Here is a 24589-nt window from a genome sequence, read left to right on the forward strand (position 1 = left end):
CCTTATCTTCTCACTGAAAACCTGTGGAACATCTATTGATGTATGTACTGATTGCATTTGTTTGTTTTAGTGTTGCATTGATATCCTACCTTTCCTCTTGAGATGTCATGCCCTGTTGGAATCTGATTCTGAGGGGGAGGTCGAACAGATGACAGAGAGTGGGAGTGTGGCTCCAGTGGCTGTGGAGGAAACTGGGGAAGGGCAGAGTCCAGTTGGGCATTCAGAGGAAGACCCAGGGCCACCCCCTCTTCATCCTAGGGCACAGGGAGGAACGGATAGGGGAGCAACGTGGGTTACGGGGGAGAAAAAGGCCCTGATTCCCTTCATTAGCTGTAGCTGGGAAAACAGGATAAAGAGGATGTTTGCACACAGATCCTTGCTGGAAGCAAAGTGTGCATTATCTTTGTTTGTCAAGCCTTATCTGGGTTCTGGGGTCCTCCCAACTGTATGTGTTACATTATCTTTTGAGTTCTGCAATTCCTTATCTTGCCCTATCTCGTTAATTGCTACAGCAGTGGTTTGTGTTGGTTTTTATTTATAATTTATATGTACTTTGGGTTTGGACTAAATTTCTTCCCTTTAAAAACTGTTCTTGGGAGAGTTTTTTCTTCAGCCGATGATAACTAGACATTGGAGGCCAAGTTGGAGGAATTAAAGGGACTTTACTTACTTTTGTGACTTTGTTGCTTTTGTGCCACGCCCCAGGTCATCACATGAGATCTCAAGGTACAGTCCATGGGGAATCTCTCCTCATGTTATGTGCATAATACAGGTAGTCCTTGACTTACAATGGTTCATTTAGTGACTGTTCAAAGATACAAGGGCACTGAAAACTCTGACTTGTGACTGTTTTTCACAGTTACGACCCATGATCATGCATCTCCATGATTGTGCGATCAAAATTAAGGTGCTTGGCAACAGACTCATATTTATGAGCATTGCTGTGTCCCAAGGCCCTTATATTTTATTCCTTCATTATTAAAATTTTCCACAGTGGCTTTAGCATACTTAAATGAATGGACGCATCTGTCACTGGAGGTGCAGACCTAAGTAACTGCTCTATATATAGATTGCCTAGCAACTGTGTGGAGCAAAAATAATAATAATAATTCCCAACCTTTTGCTTTCAACCTGCTTCTCTGCCACTGTGCAAAGGCCATTGTTGTTTAAATAAATCTGTAGATCAGTGGAATAGACCTAGAGGGTTGTTTCTGCCAACCTCACTGTGTGACTTCCTAAAGAATCCTAGAAGAGGAAATTTCTCCAAGCTTTCGGAATGTTGGTCCCCTTGTTCCTTCCAGGAGCAGACTCCGGAATAAGAGAAAATACAGAAATAATGACGACTGCTGTTATGATTTGTCTTAAAATATCCAGGCAAGAGTAGAACCTGAAATAGCATCTCCTATTCCACACCATTCACTTTTTTTTTTCAAATACAGGTAGTCCTCAACTTATGATGCAATTGAACCCCAAATTTATGTTGCTAACCGAGACATTTAAGTGAGTTTTGCCCTTCCTTTTTACGCCCTTCCTTGTCACAGTTGTTAAATGAATTGCTGCATTTGTAGTAAGTTAAAAGTATAGAGAAGAGCAACCGGGATAATTAGGGCACTGGAGGCTAAAACATACGATGAATGGTTACAGGAGCTGGGAATGGCTAGTCTAGTGAATAGAAAGACCAGGGGAGACATGATAGCCATCTTCCAAAATTTGAGGGGCTGCCCCAGAGAGGAAGGGGTCAAGCTATTTTCCAAAGCACCTGAAGGCCAAACAAGGAATAATGGATGGAAACTGAACAAGGAGAGATTCAACCTGGAAATAAGGAGATATTTCCTGACAGTGAGAACAGTCAAGCAATGGAACAGAAGTTGCCTTCAGAAGTTGTGGAAGCTTCATCACTGGAGGCTTTCAAGAAGAGACTGGACTGCCACTTGTCAGAAACAGTGTAGGGTTTCCTGCTTGGGCAGGGGGTTGGACTAGATGACCTATAAGGTCCCTTCCAACTCTATTATTCTGTTAAATCTGTTAATAACACGGTCATTAAATACATCTGGCTTACCCGTTGACCTTGCTTGTCAGAAGGTCACAAAAGGTGATCACATAACCCTAGGAGACTGCAACCATCATAAATACGAGCCAGTAGCCAAGCTTCTGAATTTTGATCATGTGACTATGGAGAAGCTACAACGGTCATAAGTGTGAAAAATGGTCACAAGTAACTTTTTGCAGTGCTGTTGTAACTTTGAATGGTCCCCAAATGAATGATTGTAAGTCAAGGATTACTGTATACATACATACACACACACATGCTTTTTGGAGTTGAAATCCACCCAGCTTTAAGTTGCCAAATTTGAAAAAGACTATTCTAAAAGAGAGAGTGCAAGTTAACTTATCTATCACCTATCGAGTCCCGCAGTGGTATCAGTTATTTGATGATATCCCAATTAGAAACATATTTAATGGAACCGAGAAAGGGACTCTTCTTTTATTATTGTAGGCTGGGATATTCATTATGCTTGACTTTTGCCTTTCTTGACAAATTCTGCAATCGATTTTTGTAACTTTCTAAAATTTGGCTTTTGTGCTCAGTTATGGCATAATCCTGTTAGCCCAAGCAGAATTCCAATTTCTCTCCAGAAGGTCATTTTTAATTAACTATAAACCGTTTTTAATGAAAATAATAAATACTGGAATATTTTACTTCTCTAAGAAATCATTGTTTAAGCAGAATTGTTATGATCTATGGGCACCATTAATTTCCCTTCTTCTTCCAATGTACTTTGTTTGTTATGGTAGATAATAATATAACCAGCCCTGCTCATTAACCCCGGAAAGCTTATTAGTCATGCATAGCTTATTAGAAGAGAGTCCTTCTAATATGCAAGCTAGAAATGCATTCTTAAAAGAGATAAATACAAAAAATGTAATCCTAGATGGCTGGTTTCTGGTTCTTGACTTCCCCTTTTGGCTAGGTTTTTTTTTTTTTTTTTTGTATTCTTGCAGATGGTCACCTAGTCCAGATGATGCTGAATAATGTTGTTCCTGACATATCCTTTTATTCAGGCAGTCCGTCTAACTTTACCATACCATCTTCGCCCTCTGTCTACAGGTAGTAAATGACAAAATAGTTGCTACCAATATGGTCACCGGCTTGCCAAAGCAAACACCCGGCAGTAATGGGGACATCATTGTCCATACAGGAAAGCTGTTGATCCCTGTGACTTGTGAATTTCCTCGCCACTACACTATCTCGGAAGGCTATATCCCCAATGTGAAGAATTTGCCCCTGGAAATTATGGGTCACAATCAAGGCGTCTTCCCTTTCACACTTGAGATATTCAAAGACAAAGATTTTGAAGAGTCCTATCAGGACTCCCTTCCCACTCTTAAACTCCGAGACTCTTTGTATTTTGGGATTGAGCCCTTGGTGCATGTCAATGGTCTGGAGACATTGGTGGAGAGTTGCTTTGCTACCCCTACATCCAAAACAGACGAGATCCTGAAGTACCACTTAATTCGAGATGGGTAAGCCTTGACTGCTTTTGTCTTTATTTTGAGATTTTAAAACTTGATTATTTAGTCATCGAAGTTTAAGGAAAGAAAGGAATTCAAATCTTTCCTGAGACTGTCAGCATGCCTTTTAGCCAGCTGAGAAATTAGAACAATGGCCAGTGGTCATGATTATGCAGGCAAAACTATCCACTCCATAAAAAGAAAACAGAAGTTGAGCAAATAGGTGAAATGTATTTATTTGTATCCCACCTTTATTATTTTTACAAACAACTTAAGGCAGCTAATATATCCGACACACCTTCCCCTTCCTATTTACCCCACAACAACAATCCTGTGAGGTCAGTTGGGTTAGAAGTGAGTAGCCCTAAGTCACTCAGTTGGCTTTCATGGCTAAGCTGGGACTTGAACACATAACTTTCCATTTTCTAGCCTGGTGCCTTAACCACTAGACTAGACCAAACTGGCTCTCATTTACAATTAAAATTACAATCCTTTTTAGCAGAGAAACTTTCTTTTCTCATGATAATGCTTGAACAATTTGGTGGCCATAATTAAAGACATTTACCCTTTTTTATGTAGCCCAGCTGTTCATCCCTCATTAGAGCATATTTAACATGAATGAGCAGAATGATCTTTTACAGCTGTTCCAGACTTCAAACAGAGCCCAGTCCTTTTGCCTTTGCGAAGAATTCGTATTTTGTATGAGAATTGTATTGACAACATTAATAGCATTGATTCTTGCTTTCTATCCATTTTTAATGGATTGCTTGCACTGATCAGCCAGATGTTTAGACTGGATTTGGCATTTTTATCTAGCTATTGAGTCCTTCCCAAAGACCTGGAATAGAAGTTGTGTAAGTGGTATTAGAGGTATTGTTGCAGATATAAGATGTTCCAAGCAGGGCTGTCTTTTGCAATTGACTGGTGGTGATTTTGTCAATGCCACTGGTATTGAAGCAGTGCTGCAGTTGTTTCTGGCTTGCCCCCAAGGTGCCTATTATTATTGGTACTAACTTTGTTTTCTTTTGCCACACTAATTCAACTTCTGTTTTAGGTCAAATAGAAAACTCAAATCATGTTGTAATCTTCTCATTTTCTTTTCTTTTCTTTCTATTTTTCTGAATCCAGGTATTACTGTTTTGACTTTTTTATTAACAATTGTTACTTTAATATTATATGTGTGTGTGTGAATGCGTGTGCATACACACACTTTATATAACTCAAGGCAGGCATTTTTATCCTAATTGTTTTTCATTGGATAAGCCTTTGTATTGTAAACCTTAAGTTGTTCAGTACAATTGGATGTATGTGATGGTCTGTTATATCACCCTTTATGTAATTTGATTCAAAATCTTGTTACCCCTGTGCTTAGGTAGCCCAAACCAACATGACTATGAGAGAGAGAGAGAGAGAGAGAGAGAGAGAGAGAGAGAGAGAGATTAGCCAAAAGATTTGTAGACTGACTCTTGAGAACGGCCATCCAGAGATGGCAAAATATCTCAAATGAACCACAAACTAGTGCAGGGGCAGAGAATTTGAGCAATAGAGAAGAAAATATGACACAACCAGGTGGCTAGAGGAAAAGAGAATGATTAGGAAACACAAGCTAGTAAAACTTATACTTTTTGAAGTATGATAAAGGTTGCTGGGTGGGCGTGGCCATGGTGGGTGTGGCCTAGTCAGCCTCCTGCACTATGGCAGGGGGCGTATTTTGCCCTCCTTGGGCTCCGGATGTTTTCTTCGAGCCTCCGGGAGGACGAAAACAGCCTCCCTGGGCTCCAGAGGCCTTCTGGAAGCTGGAGACAGGCCCATTTTCAGCCTTCCCAACCTTCTGGGAGGCCCGTTTTTTACCGTCCCTGAACCTCCCCATGTGCCCTGCACTTACCTGCACCCCAAACGGGCTGCATGGGGACTTCTGGGAGGGGCAGGATGGGGCGGGGCCAGCCAGGAATGGGATTTGGGGGTTCTCTGAACTGCATAGAATCTTAGTTATGGGCTCTTCCGAACCCCTGTGAACCCCCAGCCATCCACCCCTAGATAAAAGGACATACAGAAACATGAGAAGTAAGTTGGTCTCACCTTATATTTACATGAAATGGCCATATGTCCCCTAATCTTCTCGCTGGTGACCGGAGAGATCGTGAAAGATAAGAGCTGATTAAAAGAAGTACAAACTCAATGCAACCGGGAGCCCCAATAAACTACCATGTAAAATGCCTGTGTTCAACTGGAGGTGAATAGAACTTACCCAGCCTATGGTTCAATTTATGTTTTAGCCTCAAGTTATTTATTTAACTTTTAGCCTCAAGTTATTTATGTTTTAGCCTCAAGCAGATTAGGGAGGGATTGTATAAAAGCAGTAACAAATTCACAATATCTCTGACTGCTTTCAAATTAATTGTTTCTGAACTAGTTAACAGAAACTTCTCAGCCTCAAATGTTAAAACTGACAAAATTACACTTCTATCAGGATGCAGAATGTTGTTCAGCTATCAAAAGGGAAGTAAGTCTTCTTGGTCCTTTGTTGAATATTTAAAATTGCTCATCTCAAATACCATTGCTTTCTATAACAATGGCCATCCAACCATTTTATATTCACGCACTAGCAACAGCAATTAGACTTATATACAGCTTCACAACTTTACATCTCTAAGTGGTTTACAGAGTTAACCTATTGCTCCCAACAATCTAGTCCTCATTTTTCGGAAGGATTGAGTTTGCTGGTGAGAACTCGAACTGCCTGGCTGTGGGCAGAGTCAGCCAGCGATACTGTATGTTAACCACTGTATCACCACGGCATCATTTTCTGAGGCCAGAACCTGGAAACATTTGATATAGAAGTGACAGATATTCAAAAAGACTTAATCCTGCTTCTTACAGGAACATCACTGAAAGGCAGTGTTTTAACTTCCGACTCACTTACTAGCTGTGCTCCTTCTTACAGTTCCAGTTATATGTAAATCTACGTCTATAGAAGTGAATATTCCCAAGGATCTTGTTGGGGGAATGGACCTCTCACTTACCAATAGCTCCTGCAAAGGAGTATCCAATGGCACTCATGTCAACCTTATCTTCTCACTGAAAACCTGTGGAACATCTATTGATGTATGTACTGATTGCATTTGTTTGTTTTAGTGTTGCATTGATATCCTACCTTTCCTCTTGAGATGTCATGCCCTGTTGGAATCTGATTCTGAGGGGAGGTCGAACAGATGACAGAGAGTGGGAGTGTGGCTCCAGTGGCTCTGGAGGAAACTGGGGAAGGGCAGAGTCCAGCTGGGCATTCAGAGGAAGACCCAGGGCCACCCCTCTTCATCCTAGGGCACAGGGAGGAACGGATAGGGGAGCAACGTGGGTTACGGGGAGAAAAAGGCCCTGATTCCCTTCATTAGCTGTAGCTGGGAAAACAGGATAAAGAGGATGTTTGCACACAGATCCTTGCTGGAAGCAAAGTGTGCATTATCTTTGTTTGTCAAGCCTTATCTGGGTTCTGGGGTCCTCCCAACTGTATGTGTTACATTATCTTTTGAGTTCTGCAATTCCTTATCTTGCCCTATCTCGTTAATTGCTACAGCAGTGGTTTGTGTTGGTTTTTATTTATAATTTATATGTACTTTGGGTTTGGACTAAATTTCTTCCCTTTAAAAACTGTTCTTGGGAGAGTTTTTCTTCAGCCGATGATAACTAGACATTGGAGGCCAAGTTGGAGGAATTAAAGGGACTTTACTTACTTTTGTGACTTTGTTGCTTTTGTGCCACGCCCCAGGTCATCACATGAGATCTCAAGGTACAGTCCATGGGGAATCTCTCCTCATGTTATGTGCATAATACAGGTAGTCCTTGACTTACAATGGTTCATTTAGTGACTGTTCAAAGATACAAGGGCACTGAAAACTCTGACTTGTGACTGTTTTTCACAGTTACGACCCATGATCATGCATCTCCATGATTGTGCGATCAAAATTAAGGTGCTTGGCAACAGACTCATATTTATGAGCATTGCTGTGTCCCAAGGCCCTTATATTTTATTCCTTCATTATTAAAATTTTCCACAGTGGCTTTAGCATACTTAAATGAATGGACGCATCTGTCACTGGAGGTGCAGACCTAAGTAACTGCTCTATATATAGATTGCCTAGCAACTGTGTGGAGCAAAATAATAATAATAATTCCCAACCTTTTGCTTTCAACCTGCTTCTCTGCCACTGTGCAAAGGCCATTGTTGTTTAAATAAATCTGTAGATCAGTGGAATAGACCTAGAGGGTTGTTTCTGCCAACCTCACTGTGTGACTTCCTAAAGAATCCTAGAAGAGGAAATTTCTCCAAGCTTTGGAATGTTGGTCTCCTTGTTCCTTCCAGGAGCAGACTCCGAATAAGAGAAAATACAGAAATAATGACGACTGCTGTTATGATTTGTCTTAAAATATCCAGGCAAGAGTAGAACCTGAAATAGCATCTCCTATTCCACACCATTCACTTTTTTTTTTTTTTCAAATACAGGTAGTCCTCAACTTATGATGCAATTGAACCCCAAATTTATGTTGCTAACTGAGACATTTAAGTGAGTTTTGCCCTTCCTTTTACGCCCTTCCTTGTCACAGTTGTTAAATGAATTGCTGCATTTGTAGTAAGTTAAAAGTACAGAGAAGAGCAACTGGGATAATTAGGGCACTGGAGGCTAAAACATACGATGAATGGTTACAGGAACTGGGAATGGCTAGTCTAGTGAATAGAAAGACCAGGGGAGACATGATAGCCATCTTCCAAAATTTGAGGGGCTGCCCCAGAGAGGAAGGGGTCAAGCTATTTTCCAAAGCACCTGAAGGCCAAACAAGGAATAATGGATGGAAACTGAACAAGGAGAGATTCAACCTGGAAATAAGGAGATATTTCCTGACAGTGAGAACAGTCAAGCAATGGAACAGAAGTTGCCTTCAGAAGTTGTGGAAGCTTCATCACTGGAGGCTTTCAAGAAGAGACTGGACTGCCACTTGTCAGAAACAGTGTAGGGTTTCCTGCTTGGGCAGGGGTTGGACCAGATGACCTATAAGGTCCCTTCCAACTCTATTATTCTGTTAAATCTGTTAATAACACGGTCATTAAATACATCTGGCTTACCCGTTGACCTTGCTTGTCAGAAGGTCACAAAAGGTGATCACATAACCCTAGGAGACTGCAACCATCATAAATACGAGCCAGTAGCCAAGCTTCTGAATTTTGATCATGTGACTATGGAGAAGCTACAACGGTCATAAGTGTGAAAAATGGTCACAAGTAACTTTTTGCAGTGCTGTTGTAACTTTGAATGGTCCCCAAATGAATGATTGTAAGTCAAGGATTACTGTATACATACATACACACACACATGCTTTTTGGAGTTGAAATCCACCCAGCTTTAAGTTGCCAAATTTGAAAAAGACTATTCTAAAAGAGAGAGTGCAAGTTAACTTATCTATCACCTATCGAGTCCTGCAGTGGTATCAGTTATTTGATGATATCCCAATTAGAAACATATTTCATGGAACCGAGAAAGGGACTCTTCTTTTATTATTGTAGGCTGGGATATTCATTATGCTTGACTTTTGCCTTTCTTGACAAATTCTGCAATCGATTTTTGTAACTTTCTAAAATTTGGCTTTTGTGCTCAGTTATGGCATAATCCTGTTAGCCCAAGCAGAATTCCAATTTCTCTCCAGAAGGTCATTTTTAATTAACTATAAACCGTTTTTAATGAAAATAATAAATACTGGAATATTTTACTTCTCTAAGAAATCATTGTTTAAGCAGAATTGTTATGATCTATGGGCACCATTAATTTCCCTTCTTCTTCTAATGTACTTTGTTTGTTATGGTAGATAATAATATAACCAGCCCTGCTCATTAACCCCGGAAAGCTTATTAGTCATGCATAGCTTATTAGAAGAGAGTCCTTCTAATATGCAAGCTAGAAATGCATTCTTAAAAAGAGATAAATACAAAAATGTAATCCTAGATGGCTGGTTTCTGGTTCTTGACTTCCCCTTTTGGCTAGGTTTTTTTTTTTTTTTTTTTTGTATTCTTGCAGATGGTCACCTAGTCCAGATGATGCTGAATAATGTTGTTCCTGACATATCCTTTTATTCAGGCAATCCGTCTAACTTTACCATACCATCTTCGCCCTCTGTCTACAGGTAGTAAATGACAAAATAGTTGCTACCAATATGGTCACCGGCTTGCCAAAGCAAACACCCGGCAGTAATGGGGACATCATTGTCCATACAGGAAAGCTGTTGATCCCTGTGACTTGTGAATTTCCTCGCCACTACACTATCTCGGAAGGCTATATCCCCAATGTGAAGAATTTGCCCCTGGAAATTATGGGTCACAATCAAGGCGTCTTCCCTTTCACACTTGAGATATTCAAAGACAAAGATTTTGAAGAGTCCTATCAGGACTCCCTTCCCACTCTTAAACTCCGAGACTCTTTGTATTTTGGGATTGAGCCCTTGGTGCATGTCAATGGTCTGGAGACATTGGTGGAGAGTTGCTTTGCTACCCCTACATCCAAAACAGACGAGATCCTGAAGTACCACTTAATTCGAGATGGGTAAGCCTTGACTGCTTTTGTCTTTGTTCTGAGATTTTAAAACTTGATTATTTAGTCATTGAAGTTCAAGGAAAGAAAGGAACTCAAATCTTTCCTGAGACTGTCAGCATGCCTTTTAGCCAGCTGAGAAATTAGAACAATGGCCAGCGGTCATGATTATGCAGGCAAAACTATCCACTCCATAAAAAGAAAACAGAGGTTGAGCAAATAGGTGAAATGTATTTATTTGTATCCCACCTTTATTATTTTTACAAACAACTTAAGGCAGCTAATATATCCGACACACCTTCCCCTTCCTATTTACCCCACAACAACAATCCTGTGAGGTCAGTTGGGTTAGAAGTGAGTAGCCCTAAGTCACTCAGTTGGCTTTCATGGCTAAGCTGGGACTTGAACACATAACTTTCCATTTTCTAGCCTGGTGCCTTAACCACTAGACTAGACCAAACTGGCTCTCATTTACAATTAAAATTACAATCCTTTTTAGCAGAGAAACTTTCTTTTCTCATGATAATGCTTGAACAATTTGGTGGCCATAATTAAAGACATTTACCCTTTTTTATGTAGCCCAGCTGTTCATCCCTCATTAGAGCATATTTAACATGAATGAGCAGAATGATCTTTTACAGCTGTTCCAGACTTCAAACAGAGCCCAGTCCTTTTGCCTTTGCGAAGAATTCGTATTTTGTATGAGAATTGTATTGACAACGTTAATAGCATTGATTCTTGCTTTCTATCCATTTTTAATGGATTGCTTGCACAGTCAGCCAGATGTTTAGACTGGATTTGGCATTTTTATCTAGCTATTGAGTCCTTCCCAAAGACCTGGAATAGAAGTTGTGTAAGTGGTATTAGAGGTATTGTTGCAGATATAAGATGTTCCAAGCAGGGCTGTCTTTTGCAATTGACTGGTGGTGATTTTGTCAATGCCAATGGTATTGAAGCAGTGCTGCAGTTGTTTCTGGCTTGCCCCCAAGGTGCCTATTATTATTGGTACTAACTTTGTTTTCTTTTGCCACACTAATTCAACTTCTGTTTTAGGTCAAATAGAAAACTCAAATCATGTTGTAATCTTCTCCTTTTCTTTTCTTTTCTTTCTATTTTTCTGAATCCAGGTATTACTTTTTTGACTTTTTTATTAACAATTGTTACTTTAATATTATATGTGTGTGTATGAATGTGTGTGCATACACACACTTTCTATATATAACTCAAGGCAGGCATTTTTATCCTAATTGTTTTTCATTGGATAAGCCTTTGTATTGTAAACCTTAAGTTGTTCAGTACAATTGGATGTATGTGATGGTCTGTTATATCACCCTTTATGTAATTTGATTCAAAATCTTGTTACCCCTGTGCTTAGGTAGCCCAAACCAACATGACTATGAGAGAGAGAGAGAGAGAGAGAGAGAGAGAGAGAGATTAGCCAAAAGATTTGTAGACTGACTCTTGAGAACGGCCATCCAGAGATGGCAAAATATCTCAAATGAACCACAGACTAGTGCAGGGGCAGAGAATTTGAGCAATAGAGAGGAAAATATGACACAATCAGGTAGCTAGAGGAAAAGAGAATGATTAGGAAACACAAGCTAGAAAAACTTATACTTTTTGAAGTATGATAAACGTTGCTGGGTGGGCGTGCCATGGTGGGTGTGGCCTAGTCAGCCTCCTGCACTATGGCAGGGGGCGTTTTTTGCCCTCCTTGGGCTCCGGATGTTTTCTTCGAGCCTCCAGAGGCCTTCTGGAAGCTGGAGACAGGCCCATTTTCAGCCTTCCCAACCTTCTGGGAGGCCCGTTTTTTACCGTCCCTGAACTTCCCCATGTGCCCTGCACTTACCTGCACCCCAAACGGGCTGCATGGGGACTTCTGGGAGGGGCAGGATGGGGCGGGGCCAGCCAGGAATGGGATTTGGGGTTCTCTGAACTGCATAGAATCTTAGTTATGGGCTCTTCCGAACCCCTGTGAACCCCAGCCATCCACCCCTAGATAAAAGGACATACAGAAACATGAGAAGTAAGTTGGTCTCACCTTATATTTACATGAAATGGCCATATGTCCCCTAATCTTCTCGCTGGTGACCGGAGAGATCGTGAAAGATAAGAGCTGATTAAAAGAAGTACAAACTCAATGCAACCGGGAGCCCCAATAAACTACCATGTAAAATGCCTGTGTTCAACTGGAGGTGAATAGAACTTACCCAGCCTACGGGTTCAATTTATGTTTTAGCCTCAAGTTATTTATTTAACTTTTAGCCTCAAGTTATTTATGTTTGAGCCTCAAGTTATTTAAGCAGATTAGGGAGGGATTGTATAAAAGCAGTAACAAATTCACAATATCTCTGACTGCTTTCAAATGAATTGTTTCTGAACTAGTTAACAGATAACCAGCTTCAGAATGTTAAAACTAATCACAGCTTGGCTCAAAAATAATTCTTGTTTCTTTATCATTTTCATTAGTTTGTTCCATGTTTCAGGATGCTCAAAATTCAAATTCTATGCTCTGCTGAACATCAACGTTCACAAATAATAAAATGACGGCAAGAGCAAATAAAAAACCCAAAGGAACAGCAACAGGAAATGGCAGTCTTGAGCCACTCATCATTGCAACTATAAGTATATACATTAACTATAATGTTTAGGCAAGTCTAAGGGTATATAGTGTTTCTTTAGAGAAATGAGAGATTAAATGAACAGTTGGGGTCCCTTAAAATATAAATCCCGTAAGCAGATGGAAGGCGGGGAAAGCATTTAGTCATTACACTATACCACACTTATGATTGATGGGCTGGAAATTATTACCCTAACACACATACTGCATAAAGGCTGGGGACAACCCAAACAAATCACAAAACTTATTGCAAAAGAAATTCCTCTTTTGAAACCCAGTGTCAGACCTGCCTCAGCTTAAACCTCTAAGTAAAAATGATCCTTGACTCCATTTGTTGAGAAAGGTATAGTTTACTTGAAGACAAGTGAATTACAGTAAAGTCAGAACTAAAAAATTGTGTGCCAAAACCCCCAAGTCTCACTTTTCCTTTCCTTAGGTGTCTCCCAATGCTGCTCCCCGTATGTCCAATCAAATTCAAAGAAGATGTTTTTTGAACGGTCACTTTACATGTAGGTTGGCATCAGAGGTGGTATTCAGCAGGTTCTGACCAGTTCTGGAGAACCGGTAGTGGAAATTTCAAGTATTTCAGAGAACCAGCAAATACCACCTCTGATTGGCCCTGCCTCCATCTATGATCTGCCTCCAGAGTCCCAGCTGATCAGCTGGGTCTTCTTTTGTTGCCCTGCACAAGAGAACAGAGCTGGAAAGCAGGTTAGTGGGGTGGGGAGGGAATGAGATTTTGCAGTAACCTTCCCCTGCCACACCCACCAAGTCACACCCACCAAGTGACACCACACCCACCAAGCCATGCCACAAAACTGGTAGTAAAAACATTTGAATCCCACCACTGGTTGGCATGCAACTGTGTTCCGTTCCAGCCAGTTTACCTTGAAGTTGCATCTCAGGGAGATACAGCAAACTTTTCGCTTCCTTGAAACCTTCTCCCTCCCTCCCTCCCTCCTGTTACGAACTAACTAAATAAACTCATTATTAAAAACTCTTCGAGCTTCGCTCCAACTGTAGGCTCGTAAACCTGCAGTTCGGATTGGTCCGCGAGTAAGCGATCATGATTGGCTGCCTTCAGCTAACCTGATTGGCTGACAGCGCCATCCCGGATTGGAAGACTAAGTGCGGTTAAACTCGTTCTCATTGGTTATTGCGGCAGCAGCCAGCTCTATAAAGAGCTGCTGCTGCCCAAGTTGGTTGCTCTGTTCTGAAGTCACTATTAAAGAGTTGTGTCACTACCCGATGCCGTGTCTCCATTATTGCGCCCACTCCTCCAGATCTAACACTGGCGACGAGGATGGGATGCGGAGACAATAGAGCCAACTGAGCACTCGCTGTGCACCAAACAGAGCACGTGGCTGAAAGAGCATCAACAACGGCAAGATGGCCAGCGGCACCATACCACCCGCTCCATTTGGCCCAGCTAACGAAGACTGGGACTCGATATGGACAGGTTCCAGATGTTTTTGGAGACCAACAACCTGAAGGACGCTTCGCCTGGCAAGAAACGAGCGGTTTTCCTGACCCATTGCAGGCCTGCCATTTTCAAAATGGCCAAGGCACTTGCAAAGCCTGCAGAGGTTAAGTCAATGGATTGGGATAACCTCGCTCCTATTCTTCGGGCCCATTATGCACCCGCGTGCCAATCCTCATCAGAAGACACGAATTTTACCAGAGGGACCAACGGAAGGGCGAGAGCGTTGGAGACTTCATCGCTGACCTCCGAAACCTAGGTGGACTCTGTGGTTTCTCAAACCTCGAAGAAGCTATGCGAGACCGCATAGTTCTGGGATTAGATGACCACACGGCACAGAGCAAGATCATGGCCAAAGGGGACATCGATCTTGCAGATGTCATCGCTGACGCTACTGCAGCAGAGGCAACCAGGAAGTCGGCCGCTCGAATGTGCCGCACCAACGCACCGCTCCGTCAACTCGCCAATGATACTTCGCCTTTCCCAGAAAAGCACTTAACAATGGCGCACCATGAAGACCTCGAATCCCCATTGATAGTGAGGAAGAAGAGGTAAACCGACTCCGGTCAGAGCACGACCAGCGAGACCAGCGAAACAAAAACCTTCGCATCAATGCGCCGGTTGTGGGGCAAATCACCCGCAAGCTGATTGCAAATTCCTCGACGCACTCTGCCGTTCCTGTGGAAAAAGGGGCCATATTGCAAAGGTCTGCAGGAGCAAGCGAGGGTCAAGTCCAATCCGTAGAGAGAACAACTCCCGCAAGCTACGGGCAGCCCACCCGTGAACCGGGATCGCCTGAATCACCAATGGAACCACTATCACTACAGAAATCGAGCGCCTGCTGCGTCAGCTAGACGAGAAGAGACGCATCAAACCATCACCATCGGTCACGCCTCATCCTTGGATGCAAGGAAGATCCGAGTGAGGGTCACCATAGAGAATCGTCCATGCGTAATGGAAGTAGACTTGGGTTCATCCCTATCAATGGTCTCGTGGAGGACTTTCAAACAGCTGATCCCTGGCATCCGTCGTCAAGACCTCAGCACCCAGAAAGTCATATTAAGGGACTATCAGGGAAACCGAACCCCGTTGCCGGGTCCCGCCACGTCCAGGTCTCCTTTAAAGACCACACAGCAACTCTGCCTCTTACCATCGTAGATCGAGACCGCCCAGCTTGTTGGGCTTACAATGGTTCGCTCCACTGGGGATTGAACTAGCCAGCATTCACCAGACCGGGAGCAGTGACTGGGAAGCCGCCCTCGTCCAGGAGTTCCAGGACGTATTCACAGAGAAGCTAGGCAAGTACAAGGGGTCCTCCATATCGCTTAGCCTCAGCCCCGATGTTGCGCCCATACGCCTTAAGCCTCGCCGAGTGCCCTTCGCACTCAAACCAAAGATTGATGAACAATTGGACAAATTGATAGCCCAAGGGGTGTTAGAACCAATCAATCACGGCCATTGGGAAACCCCGATTGTAACACCCATAAAACCGATGGATCGATAAGAATTTGTGGGGATTATCGAGCCACCTAAACCACGCGCTTCAGCAGAGCGCTTATCCTGTACCGGTGGTTCAACATCTTCTTCACTCCCTGGGCGGCGGAAAGATCTTTGCAAAATTGGACCTTGCCCAGGCATACCAGCAACTACCCGTAGATGCAGAGACTGCTGAGGCCCAGACTATCGCCACGCACAGAGGTGCGTTTAAATGTAATAGGCTCCAGTTCGGCATAAGTGTAGCACCAGGCATTTTTCAAAGCCTGATGGAGCGATTGCTGCAAGGCATAAAAGGGGTCGTGCCTTATTTCGATGATGTCTTGATAGCTGCCCCCACTAGAGACGTGCTGGAGACCCGACTCAGAGCGGTTCTCCAAAAATTCAAAGACGCCGGGTTAAAGGTAAAGAGAGACAAGTGTCAACTTTGTACTGAGAGGGTTGAATTCCTGGGGTACCTCCTGGATAAAAAGGGAATTCATCCTACCAAAAGAAAGTAACAGCCATAAAAACGCCCCAGACCTAGGAATAAAACGGACCTCCAAGCCTTCCTGGGACTCATTAACTTTTATAATATCTTCTTGCCCCAGAAAGCGACTGTAGCTGAGCCCCTACATCGTCTGCTAGACAAGAAAGCTTCCTGGGTCTAGGGACAACGGAAGAACAAGCTGTTCCAGCAAGTAAAAGATCTCTTGACCTCCAACGCTGTATTAATGCAGTATAATGAGACTTTGCCTTTAACAGTCACGTGTGACGCCGCGCGTTCGGGTGGGAGCCATTTTAAGCCATGTCCTACCAAACGGCAATGAGGCACCTATTGCTTTCTTTTCCCGAACATTATCAAAGACTGAAAGGAACTATAGCCAACTCAATAAAGAGGCTTTGCTATTGTAGCCGCTTATTAAACATTTTCATGAATATGTTTATGGAGGCCGTTTACTATAATAACTGACCACAAGCCACTGCTTGGCATATTAGCGGGGACAAGCCTACTCCCCACATCTTATCAACAAGGATGACCCGTTGGTCAGAGTTTCTAGCCGCATATGGTTATCAACTGCTACACCGCCCGGGGAAAGCCATTCCCCACGCTGACGCGTTGAGCTGTTCTCCGCTGCCGGAAGCCATAGACGATCCAGCTCCAACCCTTACGGTGCTCCAGATCGAAACTCTCCCGCCGCCACCCCTGACTGCACGGGACATCGCAGCGGAAACAAAGAAGGACCCCACATTGGCTCGGGTCCTCAGCTAGGTGGAACGTGGCTGGCCTGACAACGAACCCGACAACATCTTCACACCATTTAAAAACCAACAAACGGAACTGTTCTCACAGAAGGGCTGCGTTTTGTGGGGAGACAGAGTCATCATTCCTGAAAAATTACAACACAGCGCCCTAAAACTATTGCACGACGGTCATCCAGGCATCGTGCGGATGAAGGCGTTAGCGAGAAGTTACACGTGGTGGCCAGGTATCGATAAACAAATAGAAGCCTGGGTGGCCACATGCAACAAGTGCCAGGAAATCCGCGCTGCCCCACCGAAGGCACCTCCAACTGAATGGGATCCACCTCGTGGCCCCTGGTCCTGCATCCACATTGATTTTGCGGGACCCACCAAGGGACACACTTTTCTAATAACGGTGGATGCCTATTCAAACTGGCTCAAGTCCACAAGATGAAAAGCACCACAACAGAAGCCGTCACTAAAAAGTTAAATAGACTATTCGCTACGCACGGACTGCCGGACGTTTTAGTCTCGGATAATGGCCCCCAGTTCACTGCCCTTGCATTCGAGCAATACCTAGCGGACCGGGCATCCGCCATGCCTTAACTTCGCCGGCTCACCCTGCGGCCAATGGCAGGGCCAAGCGTATGGTACAATTCATTAAAAAACACTGCACAAAATGGAACATGGCGATATTGACGACAAGATAAACAGGATGCTTCTTCTTCAACACATCACGCCACACAGCACCACGAACAGAACCCCGACCGAACTCTTGATGGGCCGGAAACTTTGCTCACACCTCGATCGCCTACACCCAACCTACACGCCAGAAAAACCTTGCGGTTCCAGCAGCAAGTATCGCGTGCGTTCAAGGTAGGCGATTTAGTTTTTGCAAAAACTTCTCGGCTGACCCATTGTGGGTCCCCGCTACCATCACGCAGCTAACAGGCCCCAGATCGTACCGTTTACAGATGAATGACGGCAAACTGTGGAAGCGCCATATAGACCAACTGCGTTCCCGCTTGGCGCCTAATCTCTCTCTCACCCCTGATTTTCCAACTGGGGGGAAGGGAAGACGAGGGGCCAAATAGAAATAACAGAGGACCCAATCAGCAAAACCCAGCAGACGGTACAACCAGCCAGGGATACTCACCACCCGACGGAAGCCCGAGCCAAGGGACGGCCTCGCCACATAGCAGCCCAGTCAGGGAAGCAAGCCCAGAGAACCCAAAAAACAACCAAGAAAACAGCCTTGATTCACCCAGCGAGACAGTGGAACCGTCGTCACCACCCGGTTCTACAAACGATTCACCGGAACCTGAACGGAAACTGGTAGAACAGCGGAAATCGAATAGGCAGGTGAAACGGCCTGCCTATTTGCGAGAATACGCCACCCCACCCTCAGACGGAACCTAGGGGGAGGGGTGTTACAACTAACTAAATAAACTCATTATTAAAACTCTTCGAGCTTCGCTCCAACTGTAGGCTCGTAAACCTGCAGTTCGGATTGGTCCGCAGTAAGTGATCATGATTGGCTGCCTTCGGCTAACCTGATTGGCTGACAGCGCCATCCCGGATTGGAAGACTAAGTGCGGTTAAACTCGTTCTCATTGGTTATTGCGGCAGCAGCCAGCTCTATAAAAGAGCTGCTGCTGCCCAAGTTGGTTGCTCTGTTCTGAAGTCACTATTAAAGAGTTGTGTCACTACCCGATGCCGTGTCTCCGTTATTGTGCCCACTCCTCCAGATCTAACACCTCCTCCCCAGAGTTCATGGCAGATTGTTGCCAAACAATAGTAAAACATAAGCATGAGGTGGCAGCTTGACACCCAGCTTGGAAACTAGGAGTACACTTACTCTATAGATGGGAGATAACTCAAATTTCATGCAACGGTTGTTTTCTCTGCTGCTGAAATTCATTTAGAAACCAGCTTTGTGTTAAAGGAGGGCCATGCACAGGAATTCTATAGAGCCAGTTCTTACCTGCATTCTTAATCATGGGAAGGAGCATCTCCTTGCCTAGGGCACAATGTGATCATAAACTGTGGAAACTCTGCAGAAGGCTTTTGATGAAGAAAGATACCCAAGTGAAGAACAATTTAAAAAAAAAAGATTTCTCAATTGTGTTCTTAAAAAGCCAAATTGCCTGCTGTTAAGGACATACTCTATCTCTTACTAGACCAGGCTATTTTAATAGCAAGGGGAAAATATGACATTTTTTTAACATAATGGGATGGAGGGGTTGTGCCTCTTGTAGCACTATAAATATTAGCCAATTTTCTATGCCATAAGTTTGAATGGGGTATATTCCATCCTAGCAAATACTACAGTTCCTAAAATACAGAGGGTTTTTCCCCCAGAATAAGCAGTGAATGACATTCTCATCCTGAATATCTAATACATGGTTCTGTTTTCTTTTAAATAACAAAATAAAGCACCCTTTTAAATCAATGCAAAGTGATCATGTCTTCCAAGAAGGCCTTATGTGGCATCTGGTGTTTATCCAGTCTCTTAATTTATATTGGTGGTGTTGTTTTCTGATGTACTTCATACATTTATAAGTTCCCCTAGGGATCATCTTTGTACCTGTTATTTATGAAACAATTTTAGATGTATTATCCCTAAGCTCATACTGTAAATTAACATTTTCATTTGTGAATAACAATGTCAAGTTCCTTCATAAATGTTTTATAAAGTTCATTGAGTCTCACTGACATAAAGTGACATGGGGGGAATTTACTAAATTGGCATTCTGGAGCCCTGGTGGCTCAGTGGTGAGAATGAGGTAATCTAGGCTCACTCAGGTGTTCGATTCTCAGTGGCTTAAGCTTGACTCAGCCTTTCATCCTTCCAGGTCAGTAAAATAAGGACCCAGATTGTTAGAGAAGACTGTAAAGCACTATGAAGCGGTTTATCAGTCTAAGTGCAATTGCCGCTGTTATTCTGGCATTCTTATTCTTGTAATGCTAAAATTACAGCACAATGGAAGTCTTGGGTGAAAGATCATATCTTTGGATTCCTTACCATTGCTTCAGGGTCTTCCTGCCACTTCTCTTTGGAGTAGTTCTGCTGTTAATCATGAAGACACATGTTGGTCAAACATTAGAGAAATGGAGAAAACTTCACAAAGGCAAAAAAGCATACAGTAGTGTTCTGTATTGCACATTAGCATTCTTGTAATGCCCCGTCCTGATTGGCCAGGGTGCGCAGTAATCGGATTGGCTGAGCGAGCCGCACTGATTGGCCCGCTGCGAATCCCCCGCGATTGGAGGAAACCGATCGCGGGAGATTCGAAGCGGTGTCATTGGCCGCGGCCGGCAAGGCCAGTTCTATATAAGCCGCCACCGATCTGCAAGAGCCGAGCCGATCTCGGAATGGAATAAAAGAGCTAAAAAAGTCACTGACTCTCGCGTCCTTCTTTCGATCGGCGTACATGACAAGTAGCATCTGTTGTAGGGGTATAAACAAATCAAGAGACAGCTGTGATTGTGAGATCAAAGCTCCACCCTTTTAATCTATAATACGCATCCCCCAAAAAAGGTCCAGGCTTTGAATTTGAATAGTAACCTCCTTGAATTTTTGAATTTCTCCTCATCCATTCCATACCCTCCAAGGTTGGCCTTGAAAGTAAACCTAGGTGTGCCTCATAATCCGAAGCAGCTCCATTCCTGCCACTAAAGCAAGGAATTTTCTACCATTCAGCTTTCTTTGTAGAACATGGTAGCATTATAATCCATATTCCAGATGCCACTGATTTTTTTAAAGCTCTCATAGAGTATTAATTTGAGATCTCTCTCTCTCTCTCTCTCTCTCTCTCTCACACACACACACACACACACACACATCAATGAAAACCAATGGCCTAATAAATAGAAGCATGTAAAGGAACTTACAGGGGGAAGTAATCCTTGAAATTGTACTTGAACAGATGGCTTTTATAGCTGTGACTCAAGATAGTGATTCCATCTGATCTCTTAAGGTGCTGGAGCAGACGTTGGAATGGACCTTGCTCAGTACATGCTACTATATTTCTGTTTATAAAATGTATTTGAGAATTGCAAGAAAAGCAAAGAATCTAGTGGTATCTTAAAAACAGTTGATTTATTATAGCATAGGTTTTAACTAGCAAAGATAGCAATGTTTTTTTAACTGATCTATTTTATTCTTCCAAGCCTGTCCTGGGTACTTACCACATAAATAATTGTTGAACTTTTCTTGATATGCTTCCCCTCCCCATCTAGCAATAATACAAGGAACAAAAGTCCACCTTCAAGTTCTGTCTGATAGGCTCTTCTCACTCAGGATAAATGCAATTAATGAGCAATTTATGTCAGATTCCAAGAGCCAAAGGTTATTTCTATGTAGGACATCGCTGTCCACGTCTAGTACTTTTCCTTTGCTTTTTGTTCTGTGTAGCAAGTTTTATAATGTTCAAAGTCTGCATTCTGTAGATTAAATTGCTGGTAAGCATTCCTTTGTGTTATCATTCAACACCAAAGAATATACTTTTTCTTTGAAGACACAGACACAGTCACACAAGAAGCTAAGCACTGAGGAATAACAACACCCTATCAGCTTATTCTCAGTATTTTTGTGTCCTTAGAATGACATCTCATTTTTCAAGGAAATTTATTTTGCTTTCCTCAGTCTATTTTCTTTATATTAATTCAGTTGGTTTTGATTCTCCATTGAGGCTCAGAAGCTATTACACATTGACAAAACAAACAAACAAAAAGATGTTTGTAATCATTTGATTAATTCAATTTTTGGACTCAGAAATCCTGTAACTTTATAAGCATAATGGAACAAAATCACTTGGGAATAATGCATTATGTTGCCTATTTCTTCTCTCAGATAAATGTCTTGGTTATTTGCAGGAGTATCTGGCAGGAAATGAAGATGGCCACCACAGTCCTCTGATTGATGTCTTGCTCTTTTTTGTGGTATATCACAGTGTACATTCAAAAGGGACAGGGCTTTGATCCCAGGAGTGTGACAGCCATTTTGATGTTTCCCTCTTTGTAAACACAGATGATTATTTGCCAACAACAACATAATTAAATAGAGGACATTGATTCTATCCTCTACATTCGAAAGGTCCACTTCCAACCCATGTTTAAAAACTTTCTTCAACACAAAGATTTGCAATCTACTTTAAAGAAATATACAAAAATAAACAGAAAAGTTCAGATTAAGAATTATCAGGAAAAATTATTTGATGTGTTGTCATTCATCCCACGTAGTTGGGAACCTGAAAAGGAAAAAAAATCCTACAATATTTTCTCCATTAGTTCTTTGGTTTTGCCACGTCTCTGAGTCATATCTATATTTTTGTTGGAAAAAATCAAAGGTTGGCTAAGGATTTCTTTGATTTAGGATGATGGTAAATCTTTTGGTCATTAGCAGAACTGCAAATCCAGATTGAAGGAAGCCTAATGCATTCTTTTAATCATTTTTTAAAATTGCAATGGGTATTTTTTACATTTCTGGCAATGCAATTAGACTCCTGTTTTTTCATCTTCAGTCTTGGCTGACCTACCAGTAGAGTTAAGACAGCAATATGAATGCCTGCCAGCCTCCCTGGAAGGCACTAAAATATCTTCTGTCTTTTGGGCATCATTCTATGAAAGCTGTTGATGTTTTTCTTCTCTCCCTTTCTCTTCAGCTGCGTTTCGGATGATTCCATAAAGCAGTACACCTCAAAAGATCATCTGGCTAAACACTTTCAGGTCCCAGTGTTCAAATTTGTGGGCAAAGACAACAAGGTGAGCAAAAATTCAAATTCATGAATTTCAGGAGAGCTGACAAAGTCAAAAGTCTATTGAAATGGACTAGCAGAAGATCCAGATGCCACCAAGATCTTCTCTCACTTTTGATAGACTTGACTAGGAGAACATGGGAATGAATATTATTGGTAAATGGGGATTTAAATTAATTAAACAGTGCTTTAGTGCCAACACCACATTGGGGGAAGCTAATATTAATATTGTAAAAGGTTTGCAAAATGCTTTCAAGTCTTGCCTGACCCTGCTGTTTTCTTCTTCTATTTCCCAAACCTACCATATTTTCTTTCTCCTGAGCTGTTGTTTAATGAAATGGACCATCTGAGATATGGTTCCTAAACATCACCCATTGCACCAAACAGATGATTTCACAGCTTGCTTCCATTGGAAATTTTGTACTATCATTTTAGACTAGGTAACATCAAAACATCCCTGTTCTGAAACGAGAACTTTTCATGTGCAAAGCACTTCTTAACAATGTTTGCAAGATCAGTAAATATAGGTGGGCTCATCCTAAGAATTCATTATCACAACACATTTTATGGCAATAACCATAATATTCAACATGGAGTTTCAGATACCTGGCACCCCAGCAATTTCAAAATTTCAAGAAAAGAATGACAGGGAAACCAGCTTTTATTCTACAGTGTAGACGTGTCATCAGTTTTTCTTGAAAAGAAGTTAACAACATTACTCCTTTTAAGTTTTAAGGGGTAAAATAATATTGTTGCCTAAAATGATATAAAATCTGGCTGCTTTTAAAGATTTCCAATCAAAATGTTCTGACTCGTTCTCTGAAGCTCACACCTACTATTGGACAGATATATTTAATTTGCATTTACAAAAATGTATCTAATGTTTGAGGTAAAGATTATTGCTGGATTAGTGTCTGCTCCTTATTACGGGATGGCTGAAGATTCAGTGCAGATAAGATTCCACCAGGCTAATATTGTTTCTACTGTGTGGTTTCTGTCTTCACCTCCCAAATGAGAGACGTTTCAAAATATTGTACCAAGAACTGCAGCTAAGGCAAAATGAATACATCTCTTATAGAAAGTCAATCTCCAGTCTCTCTCTCTCTCTCTCTCTCTCTCTCTCTGCTGCTTTTCCTTCCCCAATAATGTATGAAGTATGTGTGTAGGTAGGTAGGTATGTAGACATAAATATGCTTTTTTTCTCATTTAGGAAGTGTTTCTACATTGCCGTGTTCTTGTGTGTGGAGTAACAGACGAGAGATCTCGCTGTGCACAGGGCTGTCACAGACGGATGCGCAGAAGAGCCCGATCACAAGAGGAAGGCGACCACATCGCACACCATATCCTGACAAGTGGCCCAATTAAAATTGATGTGCAAGAATAGATGTATGATTATATACATCCATAGATGGATGAACAGATGGAATAGATGTGTGAATATATATATCTATATGCCCCTCTTCCCCTTGAGTTCAAACTAGATATAGTCTACATCTCAATTCCGTTGCATGTGGCGGAGACGTTGAATGGGAAATTTGATTTTGTAGGGTCAAAGCAGAGTCTGCTTCAGTTAGACATGATCAACCTTGAAGCCAGCCTGGACGAAGCCATCTTGGAGCTTCAGTGTTGCCGCACTGGAGCGAGGGATTGGGAGGGGGGATTAGAAATAGCTAGGGTTGTGTAGTCAAAATATAATACTTTCTTTTGGGAACTAAGGATATTCTCACACCTGGCTGGAAGAAGGAGGAATGATGTCACCAGACCAGTGGACGCTGCCTTGATTGGGCATGTGATTGATTGTTTGGGATTGGGGAGGAAACTTTTACTTTTAATTAGATGAAAACTGAGGGACCCTTCAGAGTTGGTTTTCACCAGATATGTGCGAATATGATATTTCCAATAAAGTTATTCTTTGAGGAATCCA

The 24589-nt window shown here is 42.3% G+C and overlaps 1 protein-coding gene across 1 annotated transcript in view; it reads left to right on the plus strand.

Moving 5' to 3' along the window:
- The window catches only part of OIT3 (oncoprotein induced transcript 3), a 59639-nt gene extending 35050 nt beyond the window's left edge, over positions 1-24589 (plus strand). Inside the window, exons 6-9 of the mRNA XM_026681254.2 lie at positions 1-40; positions 3110-3525; positions 22573-22672; positions 23876-24589. The exon at positions 1-40 is cut by the window's left edge and continues 121 nt beyond it. Of these exons, the coding sequence (XP_026537039.1) occupies positions 1-40; positions 3110-3525; positions 22573-22672; positions 23876-24049 (730 nt within the window). The 3' untranslated portion in view covers positions 24050-24589. The remainder of the gene's footprint in view (positions 41-3109; positions 3526-22572; positions 22673-23875) is intronic.

Source organism: Notechis scutatus, chromosome 4, assembly GCF_049901735.1.
Source record: "Notechis scutatus isolate UNSWTSFEM ecotype Mainland chromosome 4, rNotScu1.2, whole genome shotgun sequence".
NCBI classification, from domain to species: domain Eukaryota; kingdom Metazoa; phylum Chordata; class Lepidosauria; order Squamata; family Elapidae; genus Notechis; species Notechis scutatus.